Genomic DNA, 18,549 nt, shown 5'->3' with positions numbered 1-18,549 from the left:
TAAATAAAAATATTTTAATATTAATATTAAAAACAAAAATAAAAATAAAAACAAAATGGGGTAGATATATACGAGTCTATTTTTTGATTTGATTTGATGGGTGGGTTTGCTGCTGACTCGTGTTTGTATATGTGAAAGTGCACTCGTGAAGTGGAGCTACTCGTCAAAATGTAAAGTGTTTTTTTTTTTTTTTTTTTCAAAGGGTAAATTTTTTTCTCTTCGCTTCCTTACTTAATACGGTGTAACATATCCCAAAATACAAGTTTTGAAACATAATGATTTCCTTTTCTTTAAGAAATTTTTATTCACTCATCGCAAAACAAATTTGGGAACAAATATTGATAAAATGTGAGAAATAGATATAGAACAATAGAAAGAGATATAGAAGATATTAAGATAGATGATAAAGAGAGGTTTTAAACAAGACATGATTCAATATCCAAAAGTGGGGAAAAAAAATCCTAAACTAAACTGATAATAATAAGATTGAATTGAGAGTTTGAAGAAGACAAACAACAGTTACTCATAGATGTTCTTGCTACTTTTAAACTTTTTCTTTTTCTTTATTTATAGCCACATACTTCAACCTTGGAAGATAGAAAGAGTCGTTATATCTTAATGTCACTTAAGCTCAATATATCACAGCAAGCTTATAGTAGCAGCCACCAATCCAAGTCTCGTGTTAACCATGAACCCATCATGAGCATCTTAAATTTTTCGATTCAATTATATGTATCTTTCAATATTGAACACTTTATTATAACAAATGCTAAGATTGAGGATTAAAATCATTTCTCAACAAATATTACTAACCATATACAAAATTACACAACTTTAAATTTATACCAATGATCTCAACTTTTTTTTTTTTTTGAAAAGTAAACTTCATTAACTACTCGCCAAACTCCAGAAAACGGAGTGACCTGTATCTTACAGGTAATATTTACATATACACCTCAAACGAATTCCATTCTAGCCAACTACAATTCCTTTGTCTTGCTCTATTTATAAACCATAGGAAGCTAATAGTCTGGATTTCATGGATAACACATTTCACCTTCACGTTGCCACCGTTGAACCTTTTCTCGTTCCTTGCTTTTCATAGGCACCAACATGTGACAAAGACTATCCCTTTTAAAATCTTGTTGTTCCTTTTACTTAATCCCACATACCTGTGTACCTCGAAAATATCTCTAACGGAAAATAGGAAAATCGTTGCTACCTTACATCATCGACTAATTCTTTGCCAAATCTCCAAAGCAAGCTCGCAAGAACAAAGTAGATGTTCGATCGTTTCCTCATTCCCTTCGCATAAACAACATTCCAAGCTTCCAAACGTGCAGTTCCTAGATTTGAGTGTTGTCAAAGTTGGGATTCGGTCCATGGAGACCCTCCACATAAATATGTTGCATTTCTTCGTTACCCATTTGGACCATTTAAAGGTGAATCTGCCGCTGTAGTCGTATCGTTTTCTTAAGTACTCTTTGACACTCTTGACTGAGAATGAGTTGTCCGTACTGCCAATCCACTCCCATCTATCACTTTGTTGCTTTTAAACCACCCCTGCCAACATCCTTTGTAATTCACCCAATTCCTGAAGTTCTTCATTAGAGGCGGGTTCCCGGTTCCACTTGCAATCGGACCCGAAGGTCTTTAAATCGTTGGAAAACCTTTCTTTTTATAAGCATTTCTACTCCTTTTCGAGTCTGAATAGTTTGGGAAAAATTTCCTTGAGTGGCTGGTTGGCAACCCACTTATCGAGCCAGAACCTGATGGAGTCACCGACCCATATTCGCCTTTATCGTTTTCTTAAGTACTCTTTGACACTCTTGACTGAGAATGAGTTGTCCTTACTGCCAATCCACTCCCATCTATCACTTTGTTGCTTTAAAACCACCCCTGCCAACATCCTTTGTAATTTACCCAATTCCTGAAGTTCTTCATTAGAGGTGGGTGCCCGGTTCCACTTGCAATCGGACCCGAAGGTCTTTAAATCGTTGGAAAACCTTTCTTTAATTAAGCATTTCTTCTCCTTTTCGAGTCTGAATAGTTTGGGAAAAATTTCCTTCAGTGATCTCAACTAATTCATTTAGTTTTTCTGTTTTGCTATTATACCAAAGGAGACGCAAAGCCTGGTATTGCGCAAAATCTTTGTAAGACATGCCCCAATATTCGAGAATATTTTATCATTTCTTGTTTTCCATATGTACCAACGAGTCATGAAGATAATTCATTTTACAATTTTCTTTTTTCTTCTGTCCATCCTTAAAAGTTCAGACATTTTGATTAAGTCTTTTAAAATGAAGATGATAAAGGCTCCAACTTACACAAGTACTTATCTTTTGTGATACCATTGTTGCCACCCCGCACAACCCCAACAAATGGTCAACGGATACATACGTATAATACCTTGAAACATAAGTAAAATATCTTTAAAACATCTTATAAAGATGCTTATAATTATGCGAGTTTAGTTGAAGATATTTGCAAGTGCGTTAAAAAATTTACCACAAACGAGAGAAAATCTTCTGATCCAATTTGTCAAATGTAGAATTGAACTCTTGATATTTTCATTATTGAAATAACTAAATAGTAAATACATCATCTTAATCATTAAAACTAAAAGTTAATGATAAACAAAATGGGTTTTTAGCTTATAAAAGTATCAGATGTTCCTCTAAGTGTATAACCATCAAGAACATTATTTTAGCATCACTTCCTTTTTTATTGTGTAATTATTTTTGGATCGTAATGGATAAAAAATAAAAGTATCATATTTTTAAAAAAAAAAAATCATATTCTTCTCATTGTAAGAACTTTATGTTTTGAACATGCATATATATAAATATATACACACACATAAGCACTCGAACATGTGTTGTGTGCCATGTGTATGTTGTTACTAATGCAGTGTCGAGAATCAAGGGGTTTTTTTCGATTTACTTTTATTTACGTGAACTGTGAGAACTTTAAAGTTTTTGGGGAAGGTTCAAACTAGAACCATTTTATTTACGCGAATTGTAAAAATCTTAAAAAATTTGTATTAAATCACATGTGAATGACTTCTGTCACATGTGAAAACAAAAGAAAGTTTCGTATGAGAACAAAAAGATATTGTTTAAAATATGTAAAAATACGTATAACTTGATATACTCATATGTGAACAAATCTGTTCATATATATCATTCACATCAAGTTATAATCTAAAGATTTTTATAGTTTTCTCAATTTATATGATTCTTACACTAACCTACAAATACATCTAAATATCTAATCTTGTAAGTGGTTGGAGATATAAAAGAGGTGATACGTATAACCTTTCTAGTTACATAAATATCTCATGCAAACAAAATAGGAGGAAGTATAACTTTCTTATTTAAAACATAACTGATGGTATATCGAAAGTAAATAAAGGTTAGTGGCTCAGTGATGAAAGCTAACACAAAATTTGAATATTTTTTATATTGTACTAGTTTTCAGGCCCGTCCGATGGATGAATAATTTCAAAATATATGTCAAAGATAAAATCAAAATTATAAATAACAAAATAGGTGAAAAATAACAAAGCATGAACAAAACAAATTTAAAAGAATAAACTTTTTTGTGGTAGAAGAAGAATCCATAATCAAACCACAACCGACAACAAACTAAATTAAAAGAGATAAAAAAAAATAACAATAACAGAACAATTCAATATCAAATAATAATCAAAACAAACAAAATACACAAAAAAAATAAATAAATTAAAGTGATATAAAAAAACCGTATATATATATATATATATATATTTTTTGAAAAATTTACTGAATTTGATTTTGTTATTAAAGATAAGAAAAAAAATGAATAATATGAATAAGAATAATTAATAAAAATTTAGGTTATATATATTGACAGTCCACAATTTGCTTAACTAATATTAATTATCTAGACAAGAATGTAAATTGCAATAAGTAAAGAATAAGAACAAGAGTATAATTCAAATGCAAGAATCTATGCAAGTCTAATCATATGTATCATTGATTAAACGGTGAATGCATGGTCGATATTACAACTTGACTTATAAGAAAGTAAATGAACATACAATTGTTAAGTAGAAACTTAAACAATTTACAAGAGAGAAAGTAAGTGACACGCACTTATGGTGACAAACACAAAGTGTTTGATGCGGCTGTGTTGCCTTATATAGGGGAGGAATCTGGACAACACAGCCTTGCTTTGATAGTGAAAGGATGGTGATTGTCGAGATCCTATTGGCTTGAAGTACTTGCATCAGAAAGCTTTGTCTTCTTTACCAAATCGGGTATGAAAGAGAAACCCTTATCTTCTAGATCCAACTGCATCTTTGCTATAAATGGTACAAGACAGTTAGAATAACCACCATGTGACTCTTGTCTTTTTCTTGTTTGAATTCTTCCTGCATTGAATTACAATTTGGATAAGAATGCATTGTTGGCAAAGAGTCACTGGACTCGCTGATGATTTCTGACCAGCGACCAAGTCTGGTCAGCCAAACCTTGACTCAACATATATAAATAATTTATTAGGAGAGTTTTAAGGATATTATGTATCTTTAAAACTTAAAAAGATTTGTTTTGAAAGAAAAAAATTTATGATAGAGTTTTAAATATATGTATCTATTTAATAAACAAAGAAAAAAAAAGAAAAAGAGAGAGCTCTAAAGCAATTAGAGAGCGTTTTAGGCCTAAAAAGAGTTTTAAAGGGTGTCAAGTATACCCCCAATCTCCTCTTTTAGTTATAACATAGATAACTTTAACTCTAACATCCAAATGAATAAAGTATTTATCCTATACTAAAAAATGAACTTAGAAATATATTAGACATTCTTTTTTCTTTCTTTAAATTTTTTTTTATTTTTATTTTTGTATAAACACACTTTTTAAATCGGATAAGGTTTATCTTAATATGATATTTTTAAAATCTGATTTGTTTATGTGATATAAAAAAACTGATATTTTAGTGGTCTAATAGTTGTACTTTAACCAGATCTATACTTTATAGTTGATTTTTTTTTATGCATATGATGTTTGATGAAATGTAAATGTAAGTTAATACATATATATGTATATATATAGTGGAAAGTATTTCAGGAACCTTAAAATGTAAGAAACTCTTGGGAACTTTTCAAGTCAAGCCCAACCGATAATTATTATTTACATGATGATTGTCTTTGAATAATAAATGTTTAAATTTGAATTTTACAATTATGTAGAGACATGGATTATCATCCGTTATACAATTATGTAGAGATATGGATTTTTGATCACATGTGCACGAATATTGATATGATCACATGTATGCAAGTCGATCACATGTATGCAAGTTTTTTTATAATTAAATTTTCCATGAGATAGATTGTGAATTGTGATCAAATGTACATAGATAGTCATATGAAAATGTGTAAACAACTATATAGTCATATGAACACGTGTAAGCAATAATATAGTTATAATTTTAATTTAAAGAAGGTTCCTAAAGGTTTCCGTCTTTTTAGGGGTTCCTAAAATAACTTTACTATATAGTATATATATATATATATATAAAAGTTTTCATGATGCACGTTGATTTTCAGTGAAGAGAAACCTATTGTTTTATTTATTTTATTTTAATACTTTTATTTTACCTAAAACCTATATATATATTGTTTATTTATTTCACCGAAGTTATCAATTCATTTACTCAAACATAATTTTATAATTTAGCATAAAAACTCAAAAAATATTAAAACAAAATTTATAAAACATATAAAACTATCTATCCATGGACTGAGCTAATTATTTCTTTATATAACTAAGAAAGAATATTATAAGGCTTATCTGTCATTTTTTCTTTTTTGACAAATAAGCTTTTTTCTTATGTGTCATTTTATTAATAATTTTTCTTTTCTTTAGATTAAAAAATCCAAAAAGTTAGCTAGCATAAAATCAAATTTTGAATTGTTACCTAAAATTTAGACATTTATTTTATAAACCTTTTCTTTTAAAAATGAAAAAAATTCTTTAATACAGGAGTCAACACTACAATATAAGAATGTGTTAAACTTTTTTAACTTTAAAAAATCGTCTGACATTAGTTTTCATATTAATCTCTATACTAAATAAAAGAAGATTGTTATGACATCACTAAATTATATAAATAACGTATTTGTCATTTTCAAATTTATTCTTAAAGTTTTGTTCTTTTTAACTTTATTTATTTATGATGTCATAAACACTTTCCTTTTAAAAATTTATTGCATTTTTATTTTTGTTATTTAAGGATTTTTTTTAAAAAAAAATATTTTTATTTCCTTTTAAAAACTCTAATAATATATACATGGTAATCATTTCAATAATTTTGCCATAATAGAATTTTATCGCATATTATGCGGGTTAATAAGTTCATTATAAGGTATATTATTTCGAGGTTACGAGTACTGTTGGACTGCTGCAACTTCAATTACGAAGATACGTTTTTATAAAACTTTTATCAATATGCCCTGGTTGAACCTAGGTTAATATACTAGTATTAAGGTAAACTAGCTTATAACCAGCGAAAAACGCGGGAGAATCATATAAAAATAGTTAAACGTGTATATGTAAAAAGCTGACAAAAAAAATAAATAAATTAAAAGGTATAAAAAACTAAAAGAAGAAAAAATTACCGTAATGAGAAATTTTTTTTTCTTTGATTACCTTATTTATCTTGTATTTTAATAATCTTGTAAAGAAAAACCTAATTAGAATATGGAGGATCGTTCATAATAATCATATTAAAAAATCAAGAATTTGTAAGCTTGTAAATGAAAACACTCATTAAAACATGGACCGACGTTAAAAAAAAATCGTTTAAAAGAGCGGTTCTCAGATTGTTTTGTTATTAAATTATTAGACATGATTTTTTGTAATAAATCGTTTGACCGCACTTAAAATAGTGTTTCTCATGTTGCTTACAATCTATATTGCTTGCAATTTATATTACGAAAAAATAGTGGAAACTTGTAAAAAGTCGAAATGTATGGGTGTTTGAAGTTAGAGGACTAACATCATTTTTGACTAAAAGTCCACAAAAATGAGCATTTTGAACCTAGGGTTGAAAATAAAAGATGAACTTCAATTTATGGCCCAAAATTTTCATTTTTATAATTTATGTTTCTCTTTTAATATATATAAAAAATATTCAATTCAAACTAAAACTAGGAATGAGTTTGAAATTATCTTTTATTCAAATAAAATATTCTAACATAATAACATGCTAATACTCTTAATAATGAAATGTATTTTGTTTATCTCTAATTGATTTTCCTTTTATTTTTTATTAATACTAATAATTTAATTATTCGTATACGTACTAAATGTCTATATCACATTCCTTGATGTATGATGACTGATGAGAAAATATTAGACTGGTGGGCTATCTCAAGCAGCTTTAGTGGGCTTTATCTTATCCTGTAAAAGATATAAGAATTCGAAAGCTAGTTTTATGGTTAAAATATAAAGATCAACAGGCCCAACCGCCCAGGTGTGATTACAATTAGCCTATAAAGTTGCATTTTTAAGCTTTACCAACTACTTTATGAAAATATACTATGACAGTATGACTATCAAGTGCATTAACTTTTTTTAATATGGATTTTCCAAACTATGTAAAAGAACTCAAACGAAACTCGTGCAATATTAAGGGCCGTACACGATATCAAAAAAATTTCATTAACATAAATCATCAAACATTAATAAAACTTTGAATAATGAAAAATCTCCGGCTATATTTCGAAATAATTTGGACTCAATACAAATTTTTGGGTAACATACAACAATAGTACCTGATTCTTTTCAAAGCGGAATATGGAGAATGTAAGATTTAGACAATTTTGTCTATACCCAAAGAAAAAGAAACTTTTTTAATCCAACTTAGGAGTGTAAGGGCACCATCAATTTTTTTACAACATATATTATTGTCTTGAAACTTTTTTATAAGTTAAAAACAAAATAGAGTTGTCTTTGGAAAAAGTTTGGAAACCAAGGGACCAAAATGTAGTTTTAAAAAATACATATCTTTATATGAATGATCAATTCATATAGCCTAAGGGCTAAGAAAAAAATAACTATAATAAGATAATGAAAGAAAGTTTGACAAGAATTCATTTTCTTTCAATGTGGTCGTCTGTATTCTTTCGGTAACTATGTAAGATGGTATAACGCATAAATGCATAATAGTCACCGAAGTTTATGAATATTATTTTTTTTAACTATGTAACACAAATGTATCTAACATAGTTCGTATCAAAAATATTAGATAGTTTTTTAAAAACAAATCATATAAAAGCTAAGGTAGGTCTTAGGACATACTTGCTAATTATTCTCCCTAAGTGATATAAAAGTAATCGATTTAAAGAGTTAACGGAGATATGTTTAAAAAATAAAAGACAGGTAATTTAATATATACTATACATAATAGTGCAGGTATACCATTTATAATCATCATCCTCCTTAATTTATATCTTGATTTATACTCGTGTACCTTTACCTTAACGAAGCATCGCACCATAATAATATTTTCATTAAAAGCGGAGTGGTAAGAAAGTACCTCAATGATGATTTGGATATAGGGAGATTCAAGTTCGGTCTAAGGGGACAAAGTTTTTCCTTAATTAATACGTATTTTGTCTTGCATATAGGAGAAATATTATGAGGTTTTCCTCCTACTAGATATTGAGTCAGGATGCTCTCTAGTATGAACTCGATTAAAACAACATAATTTAGATCATTCGTTGTAAAATTCAATATGCATTTGTACGTAAAAAAAATAAGAAAAAGTTAATACAGAGTTAAAGAATATACTTCCTTTCTATAATTTTAATTATCAAACATTTCATTTCATTTGTTATAAAGTAATTTTTAGTTCAACGACTGAAACACATTAATTATTTATCTGTTTATCTATTACTCGTATATTATCTCAAACTTATATTTTGGATCAAATTTGTTTAAAAAAAAAGTGATGTTAATTGGTTTGTAAAAATCTTAATTATTGCTTGGAAGTTACGTAGACGAAGGTTAGTTGTCGTATAACACGTTTTGCACGGTGGCCATTGGTCAATGACGGTGAGTCAAGGGTTGTACTTTGTAGGCTGTTGTTCCCCAATCTCAATTAATTAAGCGAGGAGAAGAAAGTCAAGTAACATCATATTTCTTTAAAAGACGAATACACTTTTGGCCTCTTGGTACGGTGGGTCATCATTGCAACCAGCTGAGCAGCGACATAAAGTTATAAACTCAATATTATAAGATTCTATTTGAGAAAACTATCGTAATAGAAGTATTTTCTCGATCGCTTGTAAGTCAAGGCGTTTTAATTAGTATGAGTCGGCGGAATTTGAATCTAAACATTCTCATATGCCGCTCGATTTTTTTTCCTTGCTTATAGTTTTTCTAAACAACTAAACGTTGCTAACATCTAGCACTTTATAATTTAACTAGGTGAAACCCGTACGTTGCACCGGTCTATATTTTACACTATGTTATTCATTGTGAATGACATGTTATAAAGAAAATATTATACCCGTCAGTTGCACGTATGGATAAATTTGCTGGTTAAGATATAATAATGTACTTAATTGTTATTACATATAATCAATAACTATGATTATTTACAACTTAGGCCTCTGCCAACCGTTGACACCATCTTTCCTCTTCCTCACTGTCACATATCAGCTCTTCTCTCTCCTAAATCACCCATTCCTCACTCACCACCAACCCTACCTCTGTAACACCCCGACTACAGCGAAAACACGAGATGCCACAGAACGACATGATACAAAAGATTAAATGGAAAACATCATAATTAAAGTCTTAAAATCATCCCAAATCAAGAGGTTACATAGTTCAAATTAAATTGTCGATAAACTATTACATAATCCAAATCCAAATTTAAAAGATAATTGTTTGCATTACAAGCCATCAAGCAACAAACAAATGCAACATCCAGAGGCGGTCCATTAGCTAACTTACGGCTCTAAACCTGAAAAGCATGAAGAAAAAAAAATGTCAACTACGAGAGTTGAGTGAGTTCATAGGTTTTTAGCTAACGACATAAAGTATATATATCCATCATAACCAAAAATTTGAGAGTCACCAAACTTCCATGTATACCTCCAATATGCCATTTGAAAAGCGTATGCTCAACTTACTATAATCAACCATAATAAAATCGTTATCATATAACCACAAGGGTATAATTCAATTAACTTAGATGAGTAAATGCTTGAGCCACTACTACTACCATTTTTTTCAAAGTCCAATAATAAATAATACAAATCTTGCACAAGCTGTCAATCAAGTGCCGTAATAATAATAATAATAATAATAATAATAATAATAATAATAATAGGTCGTGCCATGGAGACGACCTAAGTAAGGTAGCTAGAACACCCGTGGTCGGACTGGAAGTGGAGGTTGTCACAAAGGCAACCAACCTTCCATCGTTACACTAATGGGTGGGTGGACGAAACCTAGTTGCGCAACTAACTAACTACAGGCCTCCATAATCGGAGTAAATAGTAGTGAACCGAAGAAGCGGTTTGACAGAACTCAAGCTCATCATATAAATCATTTATCATAATGAACATACGAAACAATTTCATTTCATAATCATAATATCAAGAATCATTTCATATATATGTAATAATAAAAGCAATTTAGCTTATATCTCATGCTTTTCACCCCGATAGTTAAAACACATAAAATAGTTTGAAAGGGGGCTATGACTCACTTGATTTGAGAGTGAAAGAGGGCTGATTAAGAGTGAGATCTTCGGCTAGTGGTGTCTTTCCTCAAGCAAGCCTAAACCATGGTATTCGAAATATACACAACGTAAGTGTGTGTTGCATGACTAGTAAACTAGATCATGAGATGTATGCTAGTAGGCTTGCCTATCTTTGGTTGTTACTTAATTATGGAATCAAAGTGCATTATGATGTTCAAAATGTTTGGTTAAATTAGAATTGGTGATAAAAGTAGTTTTCGTGTTATGCGTTTTTGCGCGTTTATTGGAATTTCGGTAGTTTGGCTTTGATACGCCTGATTTCTTTTGTGCACTTAGCTTTGTAATATTATTTGACATTAGTACTGTAATATTATGGATATTAAAATATATTTTCTGATTTATATTAATTTCCTTGATTTATTATTATTTAATTAATTATTTATTCCATTTATTCATTAATTAATTAAATAATTCCTTATAATTATTCTTAGGTTCTTAAATTGCCTTTAAAATTCATGGATAATTATTTTTGATTATCTACTGATTATTATGCTTTTTAAATTTGTAATATTATGTTTTATATATTTATTTAAGCTTTATTATCAATTTATTTAATAATAGTGATTAATTAGTGATTTTAACTTAGTTATTCATTCTTGAAGCATATAAAACTTGGTTCTTTTCTTGTGATTATTTTTCTCCAGTATGTTTGAGATATTTTTATCATTGGTTATGTGAATTTGGCCAAGTCCATGATTTATATAATTTATTATTGATTTAATTATCCTTTAAATCCCATTTAAGTTCATTAAATCAAAAAACACTTGGAAATCACCACAAGAGTCTTTGTCCAAAAATCCCAGGCCTCTCTAGGCACCTTTTATCAATAAAAATTTATAACCATTCAACCTCTCTTGTGTCTTTATAATTTGAGGACTTTTAAACATGAAAATCGTTTACCGAAATAGTGATTTTTGCCTCATTTCTCAAGCAAATTAAGTGCTTCAAAAGGGAATTTTGTTCTTGTTTCATTTTGTCCAGAATATTCATCATATTTTGGTGTTCCAAGTCGTGATTGTGGTGGTGGTGTGATATGTGCAATTTTGTGCTTTCGGTTGGTGATTATTTGACCCGAAAAAGTGATTTTTGAGCTTATTATTGTCTTGAACCAAGCAAGTTGAGTTTTGTAATATTAATATCAATTTTTCACAGTAACTTTGTGATATTTTCTTGGTCATTTGATTTTGGTGCAAGTGTGTGCTAAAAGTGCATTTTTACAAGCCTTCGGTTTTCGATTTCAAGCCTATTTTGACTTGTTTAGTTCCATACTTGTATTTTTGACATATTAACAATTTTTCCAGAATATTAGCAATAATATTAACATACTTTTCACTTATGACAAGCCTAGCTTCATCTCATAATCCAACAACAAATCCAACCATCTTAAATCTAGCATGCATGTAACTATCTCATTATTTTAACAATAAATCTTTACCATACTTTTATTTGAAAGCATAAAAATATTATTTTTGTTAATATTTCCAGAAAAATATATATAAAAAAATCATATCAAAACATATTCATCTTTTCAAACAAAAAGCCTCTTTGCAAACTATCAACACATATCCAACCTTTTGATGCTAACTTTTATAGATCAAACTTTCCAACAACATAATTCATATTTTTATAAAATTTCCAGAAATTAAATCTTTATAATATATATTAATATCACCATTTTTCAAAGGAAAAATCACATCAAGAACTATTAAACATATATCCACACTTTTGGGCCTTAAACTAGTTGAATCATTGGATTTTTCTTCATAGATCCAACATGCATGAGCATGAGAAGGAAGATCCTATCAACTTTGCCCTCATTAAGTGTATATTTGAAATAAAACATAAAGAAAACATAATCTTTTGATGAAACCTTTTTAATATGAACATAAACAAGATTAAACAAGTAAAGAGATGAAGATATATACCCTTGAAGAACAAGTTTTTGTTGAAGAAAAAGGGCAGATTTTCGTGACCCAAAAAGCCTCCAATAACCCTTGTTTCAACCTCAAAACAACCCTTAAACCTTAGCCTAATCAAACCCTTGCTTCACCTAACTTAAACCCTTATTATTAACAAGTGTTTAGATGGATTTTAGCTTTGATTCACCCTTGTTCTTGGCTGGCCGAATTGAAGAAAGAAAGAGGGAGAAAAAGAGTTTTTCTTGAGAGAATAATGACTAGTGTGTGAAGGGTATGTGAAGAGTGTGTTTTGTGTGAGTTTCAAGAGAGACTTTAGTGTAATGTGAATTTGAAATTGTGGGTGTGTGAGGGGTAAAAGGGGCCGGCCATAAGGAGTGGGAAAAGGAAAAGACACACATTTTTTTTTTAATAAAATTTTGTTGTATAAGTATAAGTGTAGGTATATGTTAAGTGTGGATTTAATTTGTAAGTGTTTTGTTAGTAAAATGTAAGTAATTGGTTGTTTTAGTTAGGAATATATTCATGTATGTATAAGTCATGTATGTATAAGTCATGTATATATACATGTATGAATATATTTTTATATTTTTAGTTGGTTACATAAGCCATTGGTTGTAAACTTGTATTTATTTTTAAGCATATATACTTACTTATTAAGGTTTCGACGCGTTTACGCACATATAACTTCCAATTATATTTTTAGTTGGAAATTTTATTTATCATGATCATATTTACTTGATTTGGTTTAGTTTTTGATTTGTTGGATATTTCATAGGAATTTTGATTGGTGTCTCAACTTGTGAGACTTACGTTATTATTATTGTCACTCGCTTGATCATCTCTAAAATTTTTGTTCTAAGGCATTTTATTAAATTTGATTTAGAACTAGATAATAGCTTAAGATTGCTAATTAGGGGCATTATTCACTAGCTTCTCATATAACTAAGGCTCACGGGATCACAATTAACACAACTAGCACATATATAATATTATAAAAATGAGGGTTATTACAACCTCTTCTTCACCTCTTCCTCAAAAAAAAAAAAACCTAAAAAATTCATTTGGCCCCTCAACCCCTCTCCCTCCGTCCTGCCACTTCCACCCATCGACCACCCTTCATCAACGAACCCCACGAACCACTTGCTGCCAATGCATTCCTCGTCGACGGAAGTGAGGAAGAGCCCACGAACACCCCGTTGGCTAAGGCTTATAATTTTCAATGATAAAAATCTACTTCATCAAAATATTGTTTAATGAAAGAAATGATATCCAAGGCCATGGAGATGGAGTCTCGCCACTTATGCTTCATTAATAAGAAAATGATATTATAAATCATTTTGATGATAGTCACTTGTCAAAAATAAATGATTTGATGCAAATAACAATATAAATGTTAATGAGATTAGTGATTCATTGTATTGATAAAATTTCATACATATCTACGGTGTATTAGAAAGTCCTAAATTTGAAGAATACTTTAGAAGCAAGAGTAAAAGAATTTGTTATTCAAAAGAAAGAATGATCTGAAAGTAAACTTTAGAACATTATTATTTTGTATAAACGTTACTAAAATTTTAATCTTAATGAAGTTTAATTTGATTTGGAATATAAAACCAACATATACCTTCAAAGAAAAATTAAGGAAACTTTTATTTTAAAATGGAAAAGTTTAGACCTTTGGATAAAAATTTACTTTTAATTATCATTAATAAAATGCTTATGTTTTATACTTTCTTTTTTATTTTTATAGTTTTACTCTTATCTAATAAGTCATTAATCATGGAAACTAATTCCTGCAATTTATAGTTATAGCAAGTAATTATTTTAAAGATATGAAAATAAAAAATAGTTCTTGAAATCTAAATTATTATTTTCAAAATTAATTTTTGATTATATCAATTTTTTTTGTTTTATATCATACATTTTTATCAAATATAACTTTATATATGATAACGTCATAGATATAAAAAAAATTAATAAATGGGTGAGAATTAGTTATACATACTTAGTTGTATATTGTTAGTATTTTAAGATCTTTAAATAATAGATACTAATATGTATATAGTATTAGAATAATTAAATAAATAAATGATAGTAAAAATGATAACATCACTATTTTTCAACATCTTTTACCTATGTTTATTAAATTGATATGTTATATAAATTTAACATGTCATTAATTATAGAAAGTAACTATTTTAGTGATATATTGATGGAAAATAATTCTTAAATTTATATTATAATTTTTAAAATCACTTTTTCGATAGTTTTTTACATTATACTATTTTATTTTGTTTTATGTCCTACGATTATCATATTTTGAGTTTACATAAATATCAGTTATAAATGTTTAGTTTTACATTGTTAGTATCTAATGGTATTTAAATAAAATATGTTACCAATATGTATGTTGAGAGAAATTCGCTTCTTGGGTGTTGTTACAAAATAGCAACATCATCATTTTTCAACATCTACATTTACTATATTGTTACAAAAGATATAATTAACATACATATCCTACTAATAATTTTTGATACAAAATATTTTTTAAATAATAATATCATCAAATTTCAAGATGTCTTATTTATAACTATTAATTATATTGTAAGTCATAATGACAATTTAATATGTTTAGCCCGTGTATTATATGAGAAATAATCTAATTATAAGTTTTCATGAAAACTTAATACGTTTAACCCACGTATTACGCAAGAATTAATTTAGTTTAATATGAAAGTGGTATTGAATTATTAATAATGGGTATAAATTATCAAAAATATATTGTTTCTAATTTGGAAAATGACAATATTAAAACATTTTTGTTAAATAAGAAAAGAGAAAAAGGAATAGGAAATATATGCAATCATGTGGGGACAATTTTACTTTTATATACAGCTATATGATATGATAGTTTATTATAGAATTAGATGGTGAAAAATCAACAAATTGGCTGTGGTTCATTTGGTCAGCGTGTTGCTTTGTTATCTTCTTGGTCGCTGGGTTCGACTCCCAGCAAACACTGTCATTTTTGAATGTATTGTTATAGGCCCGTTCACATGCTGACAAGGCAGCCGATTTATCCACTAATGATGACGTAGCTGCTGACATGTCTCTTGAATCAATATTGTGACGCCACGTAAGAAATTGCTGACGTGGCGGGCTAAGAGAGCGCCAAACGAACGATTTCTGATAGCTTTTTATATATATATAGAGATAGAGATACAGATTATTGAAAACAGTTTTATTAGTCTTTAGACTTTAGTTCGCCTTAATAGTTGCCAATTTGTTCCCTATTGTGAGAAAATTCACGGTGTGATTTTATACCTTAAAGTTTATTAGTTACTTTTAATGAATTTTTTTTTCTATTTAACGATGTCATATACGATACAATAGTTTTGACGTGTTATAAGGGAAAGTTCCTACACTTTCATCGTGAAATGCGTGAAAATCCACTTCATTAAATTAATAGCAACACATTACAACAACATGTATATACAATAGATGTATAATATCACCCTAAGATGACTTTTTTAGCAGTTAGACGTTCTGAATACTGATCTTTTCATTATAATATTTACATTTAAAATGGTTTTACAAACAGCTTTCAATACAAACGCATTTTAATTAAGTGATCATATAAGTCATAACCCGGCCATCATGACAAAGTGGCAACATCATGAAATGAGATCATCAAAGAACTAGAATGAGTAGTGGATTAGGATATGATATATGATAGTGTTCGTTTAGTGAACAAAAATAGGTCTTGAAGCCAATAACAGAAATCGTGCAAATAAATGGGAACACAAATGAATTATTGCACGATGGAAAGTGGTCTAAAGATGAAATTTATCATTTTCCCCTAGGAAACATATATGCATGATGGACCACTGCCCACAAGAGCTATCTTCTTATATAGAGTAACTCGTTAACGCAATATTTACCTTTGTTCCATCTATCTTTGATATATGACAACTCGACTCCATCACAAATACCAAAATCTAACATAAAATTAATGCAGCATTACATCTAACTTAAATTGGACTAAAACTTTTTTACATAATATTATTCCATGCCTTTTTAAACTACTACTCGTATATGATACTCCATATCAAACCTTAATTAATATTCATGACTTATCGAGGTTTCCAAGGAGAGAGATTAAATTACGGATAAGATAAGCTCATAGTATATGCAAATGTTGCACAATGGTACACAACACATGTTATTGCAACATATCTCCATGCTACTGACATTTTCATATTCATTTCTTTCAATTTGAAAATCAAATCCAAACCCTTTCTTCGAATTCTTGATCTCCTTGGACAGTTCTTGATCATATTAATATAAGTTTGCATGTCATGAACACATAGAATGTCGTCGAACTTGAAGAAGTCCATCAGAGTCGATCCCTTTCTCGCTCCCAAACCTATCATGATATCGGATATATCATTGGTCTCATCTTGATCATCTGTCTTAAGACAATCAAGTACCAATTCAATGCCAACATGAGCATAACAAGCACATCCCCAAGCCGTAAAAGACTCGTTGAATATAACTCCCGGGAGTTTAGTGATTGGATCATTTGCATTAACAATTCTAAGAACTTTCACTCCCAACTCCTCACACCGTTCCTTGAATTGGACATTCCCAACCCTCGGTCCTGCAAAAGAAAAAACAGTTAATGGGACCGACGGTTGTTTCAATCCCATTTCTGCTATGTCATATGCGAGTAGTAAAGCTAGAGAACTCCCCATGCTATGCCCTGCCAATGTTATACTTAATTCTTCATGTTTATACATTCTTAAAAGCCTAGAAAGCTCAGAAAGAAGTTGTTCACGACAACTTCCAAGACCAAACCTGATGTTGGTCTCAGAAGAAGTGTACAGGTTGAGAAAACCAGCCTCAACCATGATATCAGGTTTGGGATCATTAGGATCCAACCTGGCAGGGGATAGCGAGCTCATTAAGTTCGCTATCCATTCATGATAGGTAACTGTCCCACGAAAAGTTACCAAAATATCCCTCCTCCCAATCCTCTTCACCTCTTCATCTGAGGACACTGCAATGTACCCAACCCACCTAGCACACGAACCACCATTTTGGATGGGAATATTGATGTTAGTGGTGGCGTAAACATATTTTGTAACTTCATAACCACAACCTTCCCACCCTACCTCAGAAAACATTCGCTTCTTGCTGTACTTGCAACTTAGGTAGCGCGTGGAATTGGGGTTTAGATCAAAAGCATCATAGCACGCAGTAACGAATTTCCCATACCGAATGATTTCATGTTGAAGAAGAGGATTTAAGGGTTGGATGAGATTGTCCCAATTGTTCATACCTTGAACCTCTTTCCAATGAAGAGGTAAACTAGCTGAATAGTTAGCATGAACCCTAGCTGGTGAGAGTGACAAGGGCAACGACATAATTACAACACTACTGCTACATATCTTCTTAATTAGATTAGGTCTAGATGAAAATGGCTTTTTGTAGGTGGTGACTATGGTAGGATTTAGTGTAAATTTGACAAGATTCATGCATGAAATATTGTTCATCACAATAAGATGTGAACTAGTAACTATATATATGTAAAATGCTTACAAATAACGGCAGGTTGATTAGAGAGAAACATGGAGAGTACTATAATAAAATAAATATAGCTATAGTTAAGCATGACTAGCAAGGATTTGACTCTCATATTTCATATAATCAAGTAATGGAGAACCCATATACAATCATGTATGTGCATATGCCGGTATGTACGATTAAACACACGCCACATATATAAAGGTTTCAAAACCAGAGATAT

At 29.7% G+C, this 18,549-nt stretch overlaps 1 protein-coding gene across 1 annotated transcript; it reads right to left on the bottom strand.

The window, feature by feature from the left end:
* Nucleotides 1–16,876: 16,876 nt before the first annotated feature.
* LOC122583544 (galactolipase DONGLE, chloroplastic-like) lies at nucleotides 16,877–18,166 on the bottom strand. Its single transcript, XM_043755938.1, has 2 exons — nucleotides 17,231–18,166; nucleotides 16,877–17,149 (listed from the first exon to the last, which is right to left on the bottom strand). The coding sequence occupies exons 1-2, from the start codon at nucleotides 18,164–18,166 to the stop codon at nucleotides 16,904–16,906; spliced, it is 1,182 nt and encodes a 393-aa protein (XP_043611873.1). The 3' UTR covers nucleotides 16,877–16,903.
* Between the last annotated feature and the right edge of the window lie 383 nt (nucleotides 18,167–18,549).

The sequence above is a fragment of the Erigeron canadensis genome, chromosome 9 (assembly GCF_010389155.1).
Source record: "Erigeron canadensis isolate Cc75 chromosome 9, C_canadensis_v1, whole genome shotgun sequence".
NCBI classification, from domain to species: domain Eukaryota; kingdom Viridiplantae; phylum Streptophyta; class Magnoliopsida; order Asterales; family Asteraceae; genus Erigeron; species Erigeron canadensis.
The sequence above is the reverse complement of the archived record's forward strand: the minus strand, read 5'-3'. Positions and strand labels throughout refer to the sequence as shown.